This window comes from Cydia fagiglandana, chromosome 13 (genome assembly GCF_963556715.1).
Source record: "Cydia fagiglandana chromosome 13, ilCydFagi1.1, whole genome shotgun sequence".
Lineage (NCBI taxonomy): Eukaryota > Metazoa > Arthropoda > Insecta > Lepidoptera > Tortricidae > Cydia > Cydia fagiglandana.
Window position 1 is genome coordinate 3,290,289 of NC_085944.1, and position 22,711 is coordinate 3,312,999.

Below are 22,711 nucleotides of genomic sequence, written 5' to 3' on the forward strand. Positions count from 1 at the left end.
ACCGGACAATGTGAAAACGCTCTTTGTATTGAGGAAATAGAAAAAAAAACAATGACATTTTGTTCATATTGTTATATTTATAATCACAGTCAAAAATTCTTACTACAGTTACGCATGTTTATTCTATAATTCTGCAGAAAAAATGGCAAGGAGTAATTCTTTATATTCCTCCTGGAGAATTTGGTTGATGACTTTCACATTCGCTTCCTCTATTGTTGTAAAATTGTTAGTGTTAATACCTCTTTGTTCACCTGAAAATAAAAATAAATGTTTTACGCAACAGGGAATATTATGGCTCCTCTACACGATGGGCCAACGCCGGCCACTCCCAAGGGACGCATTTAAATGCGTTAGAGGGAGCTAGTGATATTGCTATCTCGCAGTGGCGGCGCGTCAAAAATATCCATAGGCAAGCCGGGGCTAATTAGGCTTACATATTTCCTTTACAACTCTGCTCAAACGTCCAAAAACAGGCAAGCCGGTGGGAATCGGCTTTTATGGACGCGCCGCCATCTATCCCGCGCTGCTATCTCATTCTACCGCATGGCTGCGTCCCTTGGAGTGGCCGGCGTTGGCCCATCGTGTAGAGGAGCCATTACGCAAAAGTCTGCGTAGTTGGCGCCCTACCACTATCCATCACAATCTGGGGGTCTACCACGAAACAAGAAAATCGAAAATTCGTTATTAAACCTCTCTATCACTCTTGCATATTCGAGCGATAAAGAGGCAGATAACAAAATTTAGATTTTCGTGTTTCCCGGTAGGCCCTTGTTAACAAACCGCCTTGATGCATCAATGTCATATTTTATTGTCTGTGAAAACTTGTCAAAAACAGTTTAAAGCACAGCATGTATAAGTTACTCTATGGTTTACTAGCTAGCTTAGTGCTGCACTCTGGCGGCAGAACATTGCAGTAATACCACCTATTCAAAATACAGTATGTGTCTGCAGAGGCGTAGCTAGAGGATATGGCGCCCGGGGCAGGCACCAAATTTGCGCCCCCCCCCTCCCCCTCAAACGAAATGAACTAACGAAAGAGTTACTTTTTTACTTATTACTTACAGTTTACTTTTAATTGAGACAAAAAAGTGTTTTAGTACATCGGTGGCTAACAAGCTTACGACCCACCTGATGGTCAGCGGTCACATGCGCGTTGCCGACCATTTTAAAACTTATACACTTATTTTTTGGAGATCTCCTTAGACTTAAAGGTTCAATATCGCTTGTGAGTTTGGGATCGTAGACTATTCACAGGTACAGCGCGCCTTTGGACTGATTTGAAGGGTCCAAGGTGGCATCCAGATGCTCCTGCCCAAAGGTGACAGCAGTACTCAATAAATGGGATCTGTCTACCCCAGAGTAAAGTATCGCCTCCCTTTATTGAGCACACCGAGTTTTTTTTTGGATACGAGCGCAGCCTACCCAGCAAGGTGGCTACGAAATTATTGGACGTCACTGATGGAGATCTCAACACCGAGGCTCCCAATACTCCCTGAGATGGGAAGGCTTGTGCCTTGAAAAATGAGGTTTTCTTAGCCCTAAACGCGCAAAATTGAGTCTTGGTGGGATTGAATTGGACTAGTTTGTCCTGATCCCACATCGAAACCTGACACAGGTTTTTCACGACATTCTAGTATCACAGAACGAGCGATGTTATCACGGCATGTCTTATACAGGGTGGTCCAAACCTTGACGTCCATAATTTTTTTAAATTTCTCACGCTGTGGGCTATCAGAATATGTAAGTTAGCCGACGTTTCGTAGTTTTCGAATTATGATTTTTATTACTTTTAACGTTTGTTAAGAAATTCTGGGGTGATGATTTAATTAAAAAAAAAACTATTGAACTTTATTGTTTCTTTTTGTAACATAATCCTTGACCAACGGCGCAGTTGCTAAAACAACAGCATCCTCACTTGGCTGAGTTGAGCTGAGTTCAAGCTTAGATGTTGCCCTTACCTAAATAAATAAAAAATAAATAATGATAAAATACAAGCGATTTCAAGGACTTTTTGTTATTTTAGAAACTGCTAGACCCTAAGTTTTTTTAAAAGGTCAAAAAAGTGATACTTTATAGTCCTAATTTTTCAGAGTCGCCGGTCAAAGGAACTGAGGTGGAAAGCTTCCAAATTAGTAATTCATTAAAAAAGTCCTCTTTTGTTATTTCTACTATTATTTTATGGTGTCACTTCCCCATCGCTATTTCATGTTATATGTGCAAATACCACGAACATGTATTAGAAGACATAAAAGCAAAGCAAAGCTTCACCCCGGAATTTCTTAACAAGAGTTAAAAGTTAAACTCGTAAACTACGAAAAATCGGCTTATAATCATGGGGTATATATATTCTGATAACCCACGACGACGATACTAAAAAAAATTTTTGGACGTCAAGGTTTGGACCATCCTGTATACAGGTTGGCTAAAAAATAACTGCATTTTCCTTGCCAGGGAGATTTGGGATTACACCTACCGAGCAAGTCGCGAAAAAAAAATTTGGCTGTGTCCTACATTTTGGCTGGTCCATTTTCTATGGGAGGTATTTTGCCCATTTTGGCGCCCCCCCCCCCTTGGACGGCGCCCGGGGCACGTGCCCCCTCCAACCCCCCCCCCTAGTTACGCCTCTGTGTGTCTGACCATGGGGCTTTAATTCCAGGGCTTGATTTTACTCGCTAAACTGAGCTACTTTTACTATGGGCCCAACCCTAAAATCGGGGAAAATTTTTTGGCTTTTCCATGGAAAACGTCGACATCTAATCAGCCAAAATGTATGAAAAAGTAAAAAAAAAATTCGGGATTTTGGGGTTGGTGCCATAATAAAAGTAGCTCTGTTTAGCGAGTAGAATCGAGCCCTGGATTTAAAGCCCGATGGTCAGTAACACCCTGTATAATAGGCTAGTCTAACAAACGTGAAATCGATTTTGCAATTTATGAACTTTGTAAAGAAAGACGTCACCAACTAAGTGCTCTGTTCAATTCACTTCCTTGTAATTGTATATTGTCTTTTGTATACTGATATGATGATATCATGTTTCACGTGACACAATTTAATTTGTCTGCATGTGCATTATGAAACTCGAGTATTTCACGCAAATTGAGTTCCAATGATTCGTAAATTATGTAGCTACGGTGGCCATTTTATATCATGTCGCCATCAGATATATCGGAGCGGATCACTGATGATCACTGATGATGATGATGATCACTCTAGTAAAATATTGTTAGATTTGTCATTGTACAGTCGCCATCAGATATATCGGAGCGGCCAAGGTGCTCACAAATATCTGAACACGTCTCTATTGTCAGAGAGTTAGAACGCGTGCTCAGATATTGTGAACACCTTGGCCGCTCCGATATATCTGATGGCGACTGTACAATGACAAATCTAACAATATTTTACTAGAGTGATCATAAAGAGAAGAGCCGTGGAATGTATTGGGCCCCATACAGTCGCCATCAGTTATATCGGAGCGGCCAAGGTGTTCACAATATCTGAACACGCACTCTAACGCCCTGACAATAGAGGCGTGTTCAGATATTTGTGAGCACCTTGGCCGCGCCGATATATCTGATGGCGACTGTACAATTGTACATTCCACGACTCTTCTCTTTCCGCACAAACTCTAGTAACGTTTTTATTAAATGCTAACTTATTTTTATAACTATTGAAATAATTTATTCGAAAATCTTGTGTCAACTTACCGCATAAAATGATATCATTCTGGGAATACTTGACATCGCCCACTATGGTATCATTTAGGACCACGCCCAGAACAATAGGGTCCAATAGCGACCAATAATCTGAATACGTTATGGAAATCCTTTCAAAGCTGTTCAGGGATGTTATTATTTTAGTTGGTATGGCTCCTAGTACTTGCTCGCGCCATTGCTGAAATAAAACACAATATTTATAGTTTGTCAAAGGACTGTCTCATTTCAAACATAGAGAGAATCATACTATAGTCATAAGTCTGCAGCGATTTTGGTAGCCCACGTAGTGCAAGTGTCATTTTAAACGTCAAAGTTCTATGAAATTCTGACGTTTACAAAACACTTACACTGCGTGGGCTATCAAATCCGCTGCAGACTTTGTTTGGTGCGACATTATCTTTGTCTTGCACTAGTACTAGCACCCAAAAGAAAAGGATGGGTATCTACTTTTGGCTTTTTTGTTCTTATTTACCTTCTGAAAAAAATTGGTTTGACCAACTATAGTTATTTTGCCGAAGGGCCACAAAACGTTTATCAGATTTATTCGTTGGCAGCGTCGTTTCCCGAATGAACTTGAATAACTATGTAGATCAGCAAACATTTTAAGTATTTTTTCCTAGGCTCGAAGAAGATTTTACCAATTTAAGTGAAAATGACGTCCTAAGTCACCAATTATTTTACGTATTGTACACTTTTACTTCCAAGTCAAAATATAGGGATAATAAAACGTAAATTTCACTTCATAAATACACCATGAAGTCAGGGACTTAGGGGTTGAAAATAAGGCGAAATATTAGGTAAAATTAACCTTAAACCCTGACCAATAGGTCAAATCTACTAATAAGGTATTTTAGGTGTATTTGCGACGTAATTATTACTTATACGGGGACTATGAAGTCACGGACTTAATGGTTGAAAATAAGTCGAATTACTAGGTAAAATTAACTTCGTACCCTAACCAATAGGTCAAATATACTAATAAGGCCTTTTAGGTGTATATGCGACGTAATTATTTCTTATACGGAGACCATGAAGTCAGGGACTTAATGGTTGAAAATCTGTCGAAATATTAGTTAAAATTAACTTCGAACCCTGACCAATAGGTCAAATGTACTAATAAGGCATGTTAGGTGTATATGCGACGTAATTATTTCTTATACGGGGACCATGAAGACAGGGACTTAATGGTTGAAAATAAGTCGAAATATTAGGTAAAATTAACTGCAAAGTCTGACCAATAGGTCAAATGTACTAATAAGACATTTTAGGTGTATTTGCGACGTAATTATTTCTTATACGGAGACCTTTAGGTCGTCGATTTTATGTCGATTTAGCTACTAATTTTAGGTAAATGTTACTTAAAATAGATACCAAATTGCGACCATATAGTTAAAATCACTTGTAAAGTACTATCAATACCATAAGGTTGTGCCGCCATTTTCTTTCATTATAACGAGATGCTAAATATGAAATTGCATAATTTAAGTTGTTATATCTTGAATGGTGCCATCGCACGGTACTTCATTGTGCTAATATTCAAAATAAAACAATATTTTTGATCAAGTCAATACACTCACACACACAAATATTCAATTACAAGCAAATATATGCATTTTGATTTTATAAAATGTTGAAAACTTAAATATTTCAAAAGCCCATCGATAGTTTTGTATGTAAACCTAACATACTGCACGAAAAAATTTTCTGTGCACTAGATTTCATCGTTCTTCATCAGCGTAATCGGCCTAAATTATTTTACATGACTTAGTGGCCGCCATTATCATTGCACAACTTAAAGTTGTTTTCTTGTTAGACATTTTGTTTCTGAGTGAAAAGAATATATAAGCGTAATGTTTGTGTCTCTTTTTCTCTTCATCGCGTCTCATCTAAATATTGCCTCGCAGAGTAATTATATGGATAAAAATATGTCGCCATCACGTCTAAAGGTGGTAAAGATTACCAAATTAGTACATTTTAACTACGCGGCACGTCGTGGCGACGTCGAATCCACGTCGGAAACATGACCTAGTGTTGACCTAATGGTTGTAATCACTAATTTACCGTCAATAATTTCCCCATTTATGTCGACTCGACGTGCCCACGACGTCGATTCGACGTGCCTCATTTTGGTCCCCTAAATTGTGCGACCTAAAATAGGTGCCTTTTTCGGAATATCGACCAAAAATGTTTGCTGGGGATGTAGTGCAGGGACGCCCCGCCAGAAACAAAGAGTCTACCGCGAACGCGAAGCGTTCGATGTGTTGCCTCCTTGTCACACTTATGTACAAATTTACAAGTGCGACAGAGAGGCAACATGTCGAACGTAGTAGAATGTGATAGCAATATCACTTGCTCCCTCTATATAAATGCGCCCCTTGGAGTGGCCGGCGTTGGCCCATCGTGTAGAGGAGCCATGAAGTTGCATAAGTACATCGCCTATTTTCGCTGCTGCAACAGCAACGCAGTTGTCGTCGCAATCGGAATGTCACCTTATGGCTCCACTACACGATGGGTCAGCGCCGGCCACTCCAAGGGACGCAGCCATGCGGTAGAATGAGATAGCAATATCACTTGCTCCGTCTAACGCATAAATACGTCCCTTGGAGTGGCCGGCGTTGGCCCATCGTGTAGAGAAGTCCTTAAATTGTCGTTGTAGAGGATAACGGCTGGTACCTAACGCGGTTATCATTCAAATAGCGATATGGAAAACCTGTTCGCTAAGATGTTTAGCGTGTTTTAATGCCCTTTGATAAAACATGTTTTTGTTTGAAAATTAAACATATAAACGTATCATTCAAAGCTTACTCGGGTTATATTTTTAGTTCCAACTTGTGAGAAGGGTAGAATTGTCACTTTATCTGGATTAGCGTTTTGCATGATTACATGATATGCCTCTGCATCTTGTTCTGCGTTAAACTCTGGAGTTGGTTCAGATTCACCTGAAATTAAAAGTAAATACAAAATAAGTTTTTAGCGAAAATTTCAATTTCGTTTTTAAACCAAGGTGTAAGTCAGAGCTTAGCCAAGTAGTTTTTGCTGGGATCTGATAACTTTTTACAGTAAAAGCTAGAGTCTTGGCCGCCAATTTTATATGAGATGATTTCGGTGGGATTGTATACAATTTTTTATGAGATGATTTCGGTGGGATTGTATACTTACCTTACTTGTTACCAGTGATGACTTACGGCTCCGAAACGTGGTCTTTCACTATCGGCCTCATCTCAAAACAGTGTTGGCCGTAATGGTTAATTCTAATTAACAATTAATCAATTGCATTAACCATTAATTCCGCAATTAATCAATTGCATTACGCATCAATTTAATTAAAGTTAGTTAGAATTGAATCTTGAGACGTTTAATTACATTGATTGTCAATCTAATTGCCTATTTAATGGCATTAAAGTTTCAAAAAATTAATTAGAATAACTCTCAATTGCATTAACGTTTAATGGAATTAAATATTTTTTTCATAAACTAATAATTGATGTTAATTTTGCTTGAAACTATTAAATGGGAATACACTCATTATTGGTGTTTTATTATTTGTCCCTGTCATATGTGAGTTGGAGACAAATGGGAAACGGGGACAAATGGGATTTATTCATTTATATGAAGCGCTTATTCCATCTGCTCCAGGCGGGAACAAATGGGAAAATATCGGATAATGATGTGTTCCCATTTGTCCCCACACCAATAAAGTGGGGAAAAATGGGAATGCACCCATTATTGTTAGTTATAATGGGTGCTCATAAAATAAATAAAATAAATAAAATAAATAAAATAAATAAAATAAATAAAATAAATAAAATAAATAAAATAAATAAAATAAATAAAATAAATAAAATAAATAAAATAAATAAAATAAATAAAATAAATAAAATAAATAAAATAAATAAAATAAATAAAATAAATAAAATAAATAAAATAAATAAAATAAATAAAATAAATAAAATAAATAAAATAAATAAAATAAATAAAATAAATAAAATAAATAAAATAAATAAAATAAATAAAATAAAATAAATAAAATAAATAAAATAAATAAAATAAATAAAATAAATAAAATAAATAAAATAAATAAAATAAATAAAATAAATAAAATAAATAAAATAAATAAAATAAATAAAATAAATAAAATAAATAAAATAAATAAAATAAATAAAATAAATAAAATAAATAAAATAAATAAAATAAATAAAATAAATAAAATAAATAAAATAAATAAAATAAATAAAATAAATAAAATAAATAAAATAAATAAAATAAATAAAATAAATAAAATAAATAAAATAAATAAAATAAATAAAATAAATAAAATAAATAAAATAAATAAAATAAATAAAATAAATAAAATAAATAAAATAAATAAAATAAATAAAATAAATAAAATAAATAAAATAAATAAAATAAATAAAATAAATAAAATAAATAAAATAAATAAAATAAATAAAATAAATAAAATAAATAAAATAAATAAAATAAATAAAATAAATAAAATAAATAAAATAAATAAAATAAATAAAATAAATAAAATAAATAAAATAAATAAAATAAATAAAATAAACAAAATAAATGGTGACGCGGGCCGTACTTTGTTAATATTTATGACTATGAGACATTGTCGTTTGTCACTATTACATACAAAATAGCCAAGGCGGCACTCGGGCCGCAAGTGATAGGTTCACGAGCCGCATGCGGCCCGCGGGCCGCAGGTTGCCGACCGCTGCACTAGACCTTTGATCCCTTGGACGTCTTTATAAAATTACGATATTTATTCTTGTTAATTGTTAATTATCAATCACATGTTTAATTTTCATTAAAAATTGTTTTAGTTTTTAATGGTTTGTAAAGCAATAACCATTAATTCTTTTTAATTGTTAGTGGTTCGTAATAAATTAACATTAATGCAAATTGATGTTCAATGCAATTGATAATTAATTTTCCTTCAATGGTTAATGGCTAATGGCAATTAACCTTTTCAATGGTTAATTTTTAATGGTCAATTGCATTAACGTTCGGCCAACACTGTCTCAAAACTCAAAGTCGCTCAACGAGCTATGGAGAGGGCTATGCTCGGAGTTTCTCTACGTGATCGAATCAGAAATGAGGAGATCCGTAGACGAACTAAAGTCACCGACATAGCCCACCGGATTAGCAAGCTGAAGTGGCAATGGGCAGGCCACATTGCACGCAGAGAAGATGGCCGATGGGGTCGAAAAGTGCTCGAGTGGAGACCACGGACTAGCAAGCGCAGCGTAGGACGTCCACCCACAAGATGGACAGACGATCTTGTTAAGGTCGCCGGAAGACGCTGGATGCGGGTCGCTTCCAACCGGCACGTATGGAGGTCCAAGGGGGAGGCCTATGTTCAGCAGTGGACGTCTTATGGCTGAGATGATGATGATGATGTATACTTACTGTAAACGTGACCCGCGCCCACGTACAGATGCGAGAGCCGAGTAACCAACTGTGGTTCTAATCGCATTGCCAATGCAATATTCGTTAGTGACCCGATCGCAACTAGTGTTACTTCACCTGTAACAAATTAAATAAAAAGTAATGCTTGCCCTTAACCCGTGGAGCGCCCCAGTAACCCAGTATTACCGTAGTATGGAACTCCTATACCTACTAACTACTATCACACGTGTGACTGTAGGGCGCTCCACGCGTTAAGAGGAAACCGGACGATCAATTCTCCATTCATCGCCTTAAGTACTAAAAATTACCTGGGTGCCTATTAACCAGCTCAATAATCCCCAAAGCTGAATGCATCGACTGAGCTTCAATGGGCTCAATCGGCTCGTTTTCGTTGTCACCCAGACCGTCTACACCGAACCAGTCTTCGGCCGGCACTGAGATCACTAGGGAGGTATTGCTGCCACGGTATATTGGGACCTGAGACATTTCAACAATTTAGTTCTTTTTTATCAAAAAGAAATTATACAAGCTTTCTTTTATAGCTGATTGTACTTTCCTTTTAACATTCAGTTTAGTTCATTCATTTAGATATAGTAAATCTATGAGCGTAGACTTTAGACCTAGCAAACCGCCATGGCCCCGCCATTCTTAAAAGTTACGGAAAAATGAACCGACACTGACTGTACATAACTAATCTAACCCTCACTAATAACAATACCATAAGAACCATTGTGCCATTTTTAATGCAAATAAATTAAATCTGAAATCTGAACCCACCAAATTTCACGAGGATCGGTTAAAAATGCGACCTGTAGATGACAACAACCGGACACCCGGACATAAAAAAGCATTTTTGACTTGGCTGACAGACAGACCTTTGCTCTCGCTAGGTCAATTAGATAGAGCATAAACTAGCATAAAGGAATAATTACATCACGTCTCCCCGCTATGTCTAATATCCTTTGTGTGTTCATGAATGCCTGGCTTTCGTTCACATTGCCATGAGTAGTTGACAGTGCTATGAGTGTTGGGCTGAAATAAAAAGATTTTATGTAGCCATAGGTAATGTTACTTTTCACACGGCTGGTCTTTTACATAATTTTATGTATTATCTATTTATCTCCAGTAAAATATCCCCAAGATATAATCAGAACTGGGCACCGTTAATCAAAAAGTTAACTTCGTTAATCCGTTAAATAAAAAGTTAACTGCGTTAAACGTTAAAACCTTACTTTTCAAAAGTTTTAACGGAAGTTAAAGTTAATTGTTAACTCGAAGTCGTAAATATACGCAATAGGAAATAAAATTAGTTGAAGTAATCATAAATTTAGATTTTTATTAAAGACTAATCTACTAATTAACATGGTAATCATTACTAATTAATAATAGCATAACCAATAAAAATATCATTCGCTAGAATCTGCCATAAGGTGCATGTTCCCCTTCATGAACATGACATGAGCATATTAAAATTGTCGTCTGCCTTGGTGTGAGTAGGTACTTAGGTATTAACGATTAACGGACTTAAGGAAAGTTCACGGAAGTTAACAAGTCCGTTACAGGTTTTTAAAGTTAACTTAAAAGTTAATCCGTTACTCGAAAACTTAACTTCGTTAATTAACGATTAACGGATTAACGGACTTCTGCCCAGCTATGGAGATAATACTAGCCCCCTTTTCTTGCCCCTCGTTGCCCCTCGGGCTACTCGTATTTCTTTATTCGTGCCTTATTCTTGCTGTGCTGTCGGAAAATTTCCGTTATTGCGTAATTTCAACAAAAAATTCGGGCATTCCACAAACATTAAGATTAATTCTTAGTTTTAATTTACCTAGTAGCTTTATGTTAAAATAATAGCCGCGACATGACGGTACTCTGTATTTCGCTTAGATCCCCAGGTCACAGGCTTAAGTCTATAGTGTGGGGATCACTGTACTGCCTTTCTTGTAATATTAATAATTTATGAAAAAAATATATATAGTTTTTTTAAATGCAAGACTTACCCATTAAAGTACTTTTCATAAAGAAGAGCCATAAATATAGCCATAGCGTCGTCTGCTCCCCCATCGTGGTCTATTATTAGTTTGCTCATAGGACCATTATCATTGCTGCTGTCATTACTAGTGCTGAAATAATAAATACTGCACTAAATTAACATAACTGAAACGTATACAGTTTACGGTTCTTTTTTTAACTTTAGCCTTTTGTGATTTGAGTAAAATAGGTCATATTGAGCAAGTTTTATTAAGGAACCAATCCGTAATCGTGAAAAAATCTTTGGATCTCTCTTCTAAAGGAGACAACATCGATAGGCTAGATACTAGATATGATCAGACAAAGACTATGAAAGAACCTTTGTTTTTTCGCGATTTCGGGGTTGGTCCCGTACTAAAAGTTACTCAATATGATATAGGGTGTTTTTTAAGCCATAATCATAATTTGTATCGTTCGTGTTTATGTTATTGGTAACAAAAACGTTATTATTATTCCACAAAGTTGTATTATGTTGGACTATGTGATTATCAATAAATGATTTACTTATTTGTTTAACAATCTTTTCCACAAAGTCGTTGTTCACACAACATACAACGATAACGTAAGCGTAAGCGCTAATTGTTATTATTTCGAACGACAACTATTAAACTAGCAACATTGTATGACCAATAAGTGTGTATTTGTGTAACCTACACATTTTTATTCTTATAGATGTACAATGATGATGTATGAATTAACGGGGATTCCCTAAACATAAACTACTGTTTTTTATAAGTATTTTATAATGTAACACAGTCTATAAGTAGGTGTAGTTTCCTGCCATTTCTTGATCATAAGCAACAACGATTATCGTTTTAGCCTTGGTAACAATGACATTTATCTCAAGAACGATAAAACAAATAAAATAGAATATTATATAAGAAAAGATAAGATAAAGTGTAGGTATTAAGAGTTTTGTTTTATCTATATTTAAGCATTGACGTATATCTCAGGACTGGCCTTACGGGCAATAAGAATGGAATGGGGCATGAATGGGGCCAGTACAGCGGCATTGGGCGACAGTATGGGGGTAGTGTGACAGCGCTACAACGCGATTGATTGATGAGTCCACATCACGCGCGCAATTGGTCGCAACTACTTGAGTTACACTGCACGGCGGGCTCGAATTCGTGAGTGACACCGCTGAACTAGTACCATTTTTAGAGTCCGTTAGGCCTGTCCTGAGATATACGTCAATATATTTAAGTCTTAGCAAGACTACACTGGCCCACGATTCCCATCTGAGCGGCTACCGCGAAAACCGAAATTCGCAAATTGCGGGGATCTTTCTCTTTTACTCCAACGAAGGCGTAATTAGAGTGATAGAGAAAAATCCCCGCAATTTGCGAACTTCGATTTTCGCGGTTATAGCCCTGTCATTAGATAAGAAGCATTGTTATTAGCACTAGTTATCACACTAACAAACTCGTAATCCTACATATTGATAAGTAATAAATAGAAAATGTTACATGTAAACAGTGTAGCGAACATTTAAAATCGAAATTCGATAGGTGTATGTGTTCTGCCTCTGCGAAACAACATAATACATATGTAAACAAAATAAATGCAAGCGTTTACAAAGTAACTTGTAATATCAAATAAAAGTTATCTCATATCTGGGTTATATTTGAAGTTTAACATTAGTTTATGTCAAATTAAGCTCGGTTTTGGGTAATTTTCCTTCTGTTTTAGGAAAATTTACGAGTGACAAAATATACCTAACTTTAACAGAACTACCTCCAATTTACACTTCCCAATAATTATAAATATTATAAACTTAATGTACTTGTGATTAAAAATTATGTGTGAATATGACTTTGAAATACACAATGTAGTGTAATACAAAATAATATTTTGATGGCAGTCAAGAAATATTTACGAAAATAAACTCGAAACACATCAAGTACTCACCTTATCGGAATAAAAACAACAACAAAAACTGCCACTAATACGACCCAGTATTTATATTTCCGTACTTCCATTTGTAAAGAAAGATAAACTATATTTAGCCGGAGACGCTGACACGAGCGATGTGTAATCGAGATCGTCTAATCTGAGACTGACAGGCCAATTCGAACGTACACTGGAATCAGCATATCATCAGGATATCATTCAGTTATCGTGCATTTCGCTCGTACTTGTCCTTGTATACTAAATAATATGATTCAAATATAATTCTGATGTCAGTGTACGTTCGTATTGGCCTGTGAGTGATTCTTCAATTGTACGCTCACATACCTACAAAGCAAACGTTTGTTTCTTTGCATTCTACGCAAATCGCTTTCCGGGTTGTTAACTTGTATGCGTGTGTGTATGACGGTGGACCCTAAACATTATTTGACAGTTGACATATGTCAAGTATGAAAGTGTGCCCACGAAAATCAGTTTTGCCACGGGTGATACTGTTTTCGCTGTTAGTTCTCTTATTTATTACGAACTTTACACATAGACCATAGACACTATGCAAATGGTTTTCAAGTCGTTACCTATTTTATACATAATTATATACAGTTACCTTTGCTAGCGATGTGACGAGTCCACTTTTTTTCGATTCGAATCATTCGAATCGATTCGGCCACTGATCCGAGTTGAAATTCGAACTGACTCGACTCGACGGTTTGCGTGGTTCGCGACAAGGTCACGGGCCGCGGAGCCGCAAACGAGTCAAGCGGCAGTTGTTGTAAACAGAACCTTCAGGACACCGAATTAAGGTTTATTTTTCAATGGCCATACTACCAGTGAACTCGACTCGGGATGCCGAATCAAGCGGCAGTTGTTGTAAAAAGAACCTTCGGGCTATCGAATTAAGGTTTATTTTTGAATGGCTTCAGCGTAGCGTTGACTCGGCTCGGAGAGTTGGTGAATTGGCGATTCATTCGCCGAGTCAGCGGATCGGATACCAAGTTACCAGTCAGTTTAGTGGCCGAGTTGATTCGGATTGTCAATAGTCTTGATTCGAATCAACTCATCTGTAGGTTGATTCGGATTATTCGAATCAGATAACTCGACTCGCCCATCGCTAACCTTTGCACAGTTATCAATGTATTATGCGACTCATTACAGCGTTTGTAGTTAAATTACCATTATATATGGAAAATTGGAACATACATTTCAAAATCCACAATGTTTTGCAAGCCACATTAGGTACATATGTACAGTCACCTGCAATAATATATTACGCAACGAAGACCGCAAAAATATCTGACATGATCTTATTTGTAGAACCATAAGAGCGTGTCACATATTTTTGCGGCCTTCGTTGAGTAACATATTATTGCAGGTGACTGTACAGTGTTTCTTAATCCGAACAAGAACTCTTGATGTTTATGGGGGGTGGATAGGGTTTTGATTGTATAAGCAACTTTAGTATAAATTAAATCAAAACAATTAAAACACACAAGTAGTAATAAATTACTGTATTACTTAAAACGAGTACATAACAAACAGAAAACCAATTTGTGTACAAATGGTTTTTTTTTATGTTATTGACTTTTATTAGGTATATACTTTATGAAACATTTATTTTAGTTCAGCAGAAAAAATGGATAGAAGTACTTTCTTATATTCTTCATCAAGCACTTTATTGATGACATTTACATTTGCTTCTTCCCTTGTTGTAAAATTGTTAGTGTTGATGCCTCTATTTTTCCCTGAAAATATAAGACAATATTAATCATAACTTACCAGAAAACGCTGTATCATATGGTGCAAAACACTATTCAAAATCCTATCAAAATCAGTCAATCAAAATATAGGTCTGCCCACTTGTATATAATATTTCAAGAGTTCTTTCGATTTATCCAGGATGCCATTATCAAAGTCTAATCTAATCTATCTAATCTATCTAGTACCTAATCTATCTCATCTATCTAGTACCTTTAAACGAGTAATTCTTGTTTATTTATATATTTCGGGGATGGGATCTCGGAGACAGCTCTAACGATTTCGATAAAATTTGCTATATGGGGGTTTTCGGGGGCGATAAATCGATCCAGCTAGGTCTTATCTCTGCCAAAACGCGCATTTTTGAGTTTTTATATGTTTTCCGAGCAAAGCTCGGTCTCCCAGATTTTTTAGTGAAAATGAGACAGGTTAGGTCAACTGGGACAATTGCAACTATGGGATTATTGCGTCTATTTTCCGAATACGATGATTGGTCGAATCGCCCTCAGTCTTTTACGAGAGCTCTTGTAATTCGCGTTGTTTAAAGGGGCCCACTGATTAACAGTCCGCCGGACGGTATCGGCCTGTCAGTTAGAACAAAATTTTGGCACTTCCGAACAACTGACAGGCCGATACCGTCCGGCGGTCTGTTAATCAGTGGGCTCCTTAAAAAAATAGTCAAAGAGACGTAGTAACCCCATAGTGGCATTTATCCCGATTTTATATGATTAAAAAAAAATCTGTCCAGCTGATCCCGACTAATTAATAAACCCTTTCAAAAGAAGTCAATTTGAAAATACGTAGTTACTTATGAATTTCCCTGCAAGGCCTATGCCTTTTATTACTCTATGGTACTTCAATGCTATAAGAAGAACAACAAACCTATCGAAACTCAACTTTAACTTACCACATAAAATAATACTGTTTTGCGAATATTTAACTTCTCCAACAATGGTGTCACTCAGCGCAACACCCATAACAATAGGGTCCAATATTGCCAAGTAATCATTTTTTACTACGGAAATCCTTTCGAAGGCGTTTTGAGCTCTCATTATTTTAGTTGGTATGGATCCTAGCACTTCTTGACGCCATTGCTAGAATAGAACACACATTATAATTATTCTATTGGTTGCTTTTCAACATAGATGACCACTACTAGATGGAGTACATAAAACGAATTGCTGTTACCACACATTGTCGCCATAAGTTCAAAATTACGAATGTACAATTGCTCATTTAGATCGGGATCTCTAGAAGAGGGTCGTATGCATAATTGTTAGACCGCAGTTTGACTTCTGATCCTTGTAGTAGAGCTCTTAGGCTACAATAAACCTGATGTTGCCGGGCTGAAAAGTGGTGCCGTTCCCCCCACCACCCCCTTGAAAATCCCCTATAAAATGTTCATAGGCTCCAAGATTCTAATCGTTTTAATTTATTTTTAATAGCTCATTTGTGGTAAAAGAAGCTGCTATAACATAAACCGTGATATATAGAATAGTTTGACGGCCGAGGCTTAGCGAGGTCGTCAAGTAATAAGTTTTAAGAGCAGTTCAAAGATGGACTACAGGGGAGTTAAATCTATATTGGACAGTTTTAATTGAATATACAGGTAAAATGATGATAAAAACCACACAGATTAACCTTTCGTAATTTGGAATGCAGAGATTTCTTTGTGAGCGCTGAAAATAAGTTGCAACTTGTAAAATTGATTTGCTCTCATGCTTGCACTTATGCCACTGTAGAGGATAACCGAGAAAAAATAATTTGTACTTTAAATTAAATAAAAAGTATTTTGTAAATACCTATTTCGTATTTTGTATTTTAAATACTAATTCAAAAACTATTTTGTATTTTGAATTTGGAATAGTATATCAAGGAAGTATTTGTATTTTGTGTTTAAATACTTTTTATAAAGTATTTTTATGAAGTAGGTAAGTTTTTTTATTAAGTATTTTTCACATCTCTGTTCCTTATTGTAACCAAATTTGAGAAAATCAATACATATTTTCAATTATGAGTTCTGAAACAGATTTCCAAAGATAAACCTGTGCTGAGGAATAGTGCATCAGGTACATATTATTTGCGACAAATTTATGCTAACAATAAGACCTATGTTTTGGCATATAAATTGATGTCGGAGTTCGTCAGCTGTTGTTTGCTATTTAGAAATTAGGTACACGTGCGAACTTTTTAAAAATTCTGAAATTGCTGTCTAGTTAGCAATCCATTACCCAAGGCTAATGGCATAAGGGCATCCTGCACGAAATGATGAGGTGCGCCACTTAGCATCTGTTTTTGGTACCTACTAATGCGACTGGTGGTATCACAGCCAGTTAGGGAGTGCAGTGCAGGTAGAACATTGCATACTTTTTCGCCAATAGACTGTGCAGCTGAATAGCACCCAAGTATTCGATTTTTCTTGCGTGATCCTTCGAACCATAAACCTGTGTTTTGAAGTTCACGCCAGAAATCAATACCTAATACAAATATATATATCTGTATCAGAATCTCGGCACGGTTGTTATTTTATTTTATTTATTTTTTATTTAGATATTAAATTCAGCCAACAAGGCCCATATTACAAATACCTTACAGACTAACATACAATTGTATTTTATAAACTTAAAACTAAACACTATTTAGACGACAAAACGGCGTGGCTCCGTTGTGTCGGCTGCTCTTGTGTCGGATTCGGCAGTTTGCCCCGGAACCTCCGAAACACGACACCTTTCGGCCAGACCACCTTTTGTTATGTTTGACAGCATGAAATATATGGCAGAACATTCTTGAATCAGCCTCTAAATGGTTACATTTTAGATTATCAACTTCGGTATAAACGGCACCTTGTAATTTAAAACGTTTTGTGAGATCTTCAAATCCACCGGAAATATATAACTCCCGGTTATCGTCTACAGTGCCATAAGTGCAAGCATGAGAGCAAAGAAATTTTACAAGTTGCAACTTATTTTCAGCGCTCACAAAGAAATCTCTGCAATCCAAATTACGAAAGGTTAATATGTGTGGTTTTTATCATCATTTTACCTGTATATTCAATTAAAACTATCCAATATAGATTTAACTCCCCTGTAGTCCATCTTTGAACTGCTCTTAAAACTTATTACTTGACGACCTCGCTAAGCCTCGGCCGTCAAACTATTCTATATATCACGGTTTATGTTATAGCAGCTTCTTTTACCACAAATGAGCTATTAAAAATAAATTAAAACGATTAGAATCTTGGAGCCTATGAACATTTTATAGGGGATTTTCAAGGGGGTGGTGGGGGGAACGGCACCACTTTTCAGCCCGGCAACATCAGGTTTATTGTAGCCTAAGAGCTCTACTACAAGGATCAGAAGTCAAACTGCGGTCTAACAATTATGCATACGACCCTCTTCTAGAGATCCTGATCTAATTTCAATTCGATCATAATAATATACCTATATGTATACCTACACAGTGGACAATAAAAACTTTCTTATTCTTATTCTATGAGTTACGGCTAAGAATTTTCTTAAAAGCTCCATTTAGTACCTACTTCATGCAATTTGTATAGATCTATTCTATACATATAAAGCTTATTGGATGCTTTATTGAACAACATACCCGGGACACGCCTCTAGTTCTGACTTGTGAGAAGGGTACAATCGTCACTTTCTCTGGATAAGCTTTTTGCATTACTATGTGATATGCTTCCACGTCTTGTTTTGCATTAAACTCCGCCTTCGCTTCATTTTCGCCTGAAATGTACCATCGTCCAAATTTTTTACTGACAAATGGTAAATTTTATTACAAAGTAATAAGATAATAATATTCGTAAATCTTATTATCGATAGTCAGGTGAGAGTTTGCTTTACTAGCGAAACTATACCTCACTTGTAATGATTAGTAGGTAGTAGGTACCCATACATGTACGGTAGTGAATAATATTTTCTTAATCAACTATATAACAGCGGGTATTCGTTACCGCAGAACCGGCCAATAACCATCATAAGCTTAATTTGAATGACCGCTTAAAGGCTTGCTACACGGCAGCCGACAAGCCCCCAGACCGCGTGGCCTTGGCCGGTCCCGGACCGTGTAGACAGTTGTTGCCAACAAAATTTGACCAAAACTGACCAAGGACAGACCAAGGTCAGACGGTTAGTAGGCTTGTCGGCTGCCGTGTAGCAGGCCTTTTATATACTTACTGTAAACGTTTCCCGCTCCTACATACAGATGTGAAAGCCGATTAATTAATTGGGGTTCCAATCGTACTGCCAAAGCTACGTTAGTGAGTGCACCGATCGCAACCAGTGTTATTTCACCTGAAACAAATATAAATGAATAAATTAAATAATATTTTAGGACATTAAGAGTTACCTACTCAGTGACTAAGCCCCCAGATCCCACTACTATATTAATATGAAAGGTTAAAAGACAATATGAACATTATATTGTCTTTTATAACTTTTATTATTTCAATTATATTAATTTAATAGTGAAACTAGTGAAAGAGGTATAAAGACTATGGAAAATTCTTTGAATTTGACAGCCAAGATGTGTCTGGTTTCTGTACGGCCCGTACATTATATGATAGTTTTGGTTGTCTAAAGTTGACATATGACAATTCAGCTACCCCAAAACACGGCGCCGTATAGTGCTATCTAATTCGGCTGAGGAACTCGGAACCCGATTTTATTTCCCTTCTATATCTCTTCTACATTCGATAACTATTTCGTCTAGGGTTGTCGTTGTCGGTAAAACTTTTTTTAGACTATGTGTGCCCCACTGCTGGGCAAGGGCCTCATCTCTCCCAATCCTCCCTGTGGTGAGCAAGATCCCGCCAATCATGATTGCGTTGGACTTGGATGCGTTCCAGCGGGATTAGCGGGGTTGTCGGTAAAACTACCGATAAAAATTACCTGGATATCTATTAGTCAGCTCAATGATACCCTGAGCTGCGGGTATCCTTTGAGCTTCAATGGGCTCAATTGCTCCAAAATTGTTGTCACCGAGGCCGTCAGCGCCAAAATATCCATCAGACGCTACTGAGATCAGTAGAGAGTCATTACTGCCACGGTAAATAGGTACCTGGTAAACAGAATGCTAATATGACCTATAGGTTTTCCTGTCATCTATAGATAAAGAACTACTTTGTGTAATTTTTCAAAATTTTAGAACCAGTAGTTTCGCAGATAAAGGGGGGGGGGGGGGGAATGGTCGGACAGACACACAGACGCACGAGTGATTCTATAAGGGTTCCCTTTTTTTCCTTTTGAGGTACGGAATCCTAAAAACATTAAACTAATTACAGCACAACGAATAGTTTTTTAATGATTCCATCAGTTGTTTTTTTTGTGATATAGGAGGCAAACGAGCAGAAGAACTGCCCGATGGTAAGAGATCCCGTCGCCCATGGACACTCGCAACAACAGAGAGGTTGTAAGTGCGTTGCTGGCTTTTAAGATGGGAGTAAATACGATCTTTTCTTGAAAATTACGTCGTATCAGTCCGGAAGGTACCTAACGAGTAAGTTTAGCTGTATTATTAATTGCTCACTTCACGCCTCTCCGCTGTGTCTAATATCCTTTGAGTGTTGATAAATGCCTGGCCTTCGTCCACATTGCCATGTGTAGTTGTCAATGCTATGACTGATGATCTGAAAAACAATTCATAGCTATGATACCATAACCACAAAATGTAGTACCATTATTTTATAAAACTTGGAGTTGATATACTTATTAACTTTCAATAGCCATAATGTGTAAAGATGCAACGGATAGTTGTTTGGCCGAATACCGGATACCGGATATTCGGCCTGACAATCGGCCGAATATCCGGTATCCGGCCGCCGAATATTCGGCCAGCGGAACTATATACCTACATTTCGGTTTTTCAGGTGCGTATTCTGCAGGTTTTTACCTGTTTCCTAGGAAACGTTCGCGCGGACTCATTTCTAGGTTCGAAATGAGTGCGCGTGCAAGTCAGTGGAATGATTAAATTGTTTTAAAATAATAAACAAGTACGATTATGACCGTGTCTGTTTCTTAAATCCAATTTGTTTACTCCGAAATCAAGCAATGTTACTATCCGGTATCCGGCCGGATTGTATGTCACTATCCGGTATCCGGCTGGATAGTAAAATAATTGCCGGATAGGCTGCATACCGGATAGTAACCGGATATCCGGTGCATCTCTAGATTATTTTCTTTGAATTTTCACTCTTACACTTTAGTTTATACTCTAATGTTTAATTTCTGACTCATAGAACAACATTTTTGATTTTTAGTACATACACATCGCAAACGTGGACTGAATATCTGAAATAAATATGGGCATATTATTTTAGTACTCTTACTGCGAGTTGTCTCAGATGCTCCATCCAGTTTAGGTAATCTGTGATGAGTAACAATTAATTAAATCGTCATTATTCTGGATTTACACGTATTAGTAAAGCTTACAATAATTAAGAATATTGTTATTAAGTAACGATGTAATTAATGGATTCGTAAAAATAAGCAAACACATTAGGACTTTTGAGCGCTTAAGATTCAAGCAACAAAAGGAGCATTCCACGAGCTGTCCCGTACAAACGCATTTTATTTCCTGTGTTACGATTTTTTTTTCGGCATTTAAAGCAGGCGATTATTTTTCTGTGCATATTTTTGACCATTTCTCATAGAAAAGGAAACTCTTATACCTGGAAATCTTCAGAAAATTCGCGTGTGTACGGGACAAACGGTAGACGATTTCATGGAATGCTCCAAAAACAACAACAAATTAAAAATATGCCGGGTGTGGCCTGTAACACGAGCAAATAATTAAAACATAGATTGTACTCCTCAAACGGTGACACTTTTGATCAACAACTTTTAAAAATTATGAAGTATTTAGACTCCCTATTTTTCATACAAAATAAATATTATCTTCAATGGACACCATCGCCACGCCATATCATTGTGATTGACGTTGCTTGTCACGCCTTAAACATAACAAAATTCGCAATACATTTCATCTTAGAATACTTTAAAGTGTATTAAAAATTAAACCACAAGTTATTTTTAAAAGTCGCTGAACAAATGTTGGTCAGTATGAGGAGTACACCCTAGAGTTTAATTTTTTGCTCATATTACAGGCCACACCCGGTATATTAATTCTCATTGGAAAAAATAAGACCAATTAGTTAGGTGCGTTGGGGTAAGAAGGAAAGGGTTTTCCATATGGGCACAGAATAAATAATAGTACTAAGTACAGAAGACTCACTCTCTAACAAAACGCGTCTGTTACGATCAGCACAGATATGGCCGCTAGTTGGCGACAGCGCCACGCGCGGCTTATGGCAAACCCCAAAATTGCGGCCGAACGGATGCACTTTTACCTACCTGTAGCAAAGCGACGAAATCGCGGAGTGAGACATGCCTGATATGGGGAAAGACAAACAATCGTCCAAATGCCGAAGCATTACTGGCGACTTTTCATCTTAAAAAATAAATAATTTAGCCTATATTCACAGGACACTATATACGTCCCACTGCTGGGCACAGGCCTCCTCTCAAGCACGAGAGGGTTTGGGCTATAGTCCCCACGCTGGCCCAATGCGGGTTGGGGACTTCACATACACCTTTGAATTTCTTCGCGGATGTATGCAGGTTTTCTCACGATGTTTTTCCTTCACCGAAAAGCTAGTGGTAAATATGAAATGATATTCATTGCTACGAGCCAGGATTTGAACCTCCGGATTGAAAGTCGGATGTCATGCAGATCCACTCGGCCACCACCGATTCACTTTGAACTTCGCTTTGCTTTCGCTTGACTTTTCATCTTACCCCTCATGAATAACCTTTTCACACCACCTATTCGGAAATGAGCTTGTTCCTGCTAGGAGGGATCAAAGTGAGACTTTTCT

General features: G+C 36.8%; 2 protein-coding genes across 3 annotated transcripts in view; one reads left to right on the plus strand and one right to left on the minus strand.

The window, feature by feature from the left end:
* LOC134670023 (von Willebrand factor A domain-containing protein 8) overlaps positions 1–22,711 on the plus strand; it is an 87,083-nt gene that overhangs the window by 5,210 nt on the left and 59,162 nt on the right. The window lies entirely within an intron of this gene.
* Positions 58–13,204, minus strand: LOC134670012 (inosine-uridine preferring nucleoside hydrolase-like). 2 transcript variants are annotated; one of them, XM_063527680.1, is made up of 8 exons: positions 13,072–13,204; positions 11,130–11,252; positions 10,062–10,161; positions 9,438–9,606; positions 9,130–9,246; positions 6,517–6,650; positions 3,703–3,889; positions 58–251 (listed from the first exon to the last, which is right to left on the minus strand). In XM_063527680.1, exons 1-8 carry the CDS (start codon positions 13,140–13,142, stop codon positions 124–126), a joined length of 1,029 nt encoding a protein of 342 aa, XP_063383750.1. In that variant the 5' UTR covers positions 13,143–13,204; the 3' UTR covers positions 58–123. The 2 variants fall into 2 exon arrangements, with proteins under 2 accessions (XP_063383750.1, XP_063383749.1); XM_063527679.1 differs by having other exon boundaries at positions 11,130–11,267.

What these genes read in the sequence shown, in the direction of transcription:
- LOC134670012 (XM_063527679.1), bottom strand. Translation starts at nt 13,142, where the DNA reads ATGGAAGTACGGAAATATAAATACTGGGTCGTATTAGTGGCAGTTTTT. An exon ending in ACATAGCGGGGAGACGTGAT is followed by an intron (nt 9,607 to 10,061) that starts GTAATTATTCCT and finishes GAAATGTCTCAG; the next exon opens with GTCCCAATATACCGTGGCAG. An exon ending in GAACTAAAAATATAACCCGA is followed by an intron (nt 3,890 to 6,516) that starts GTAAGCTTTGAA and finishes GTTTTATTTCAG; the next exon opens with CAATGGCGCGAGCAAGTACT.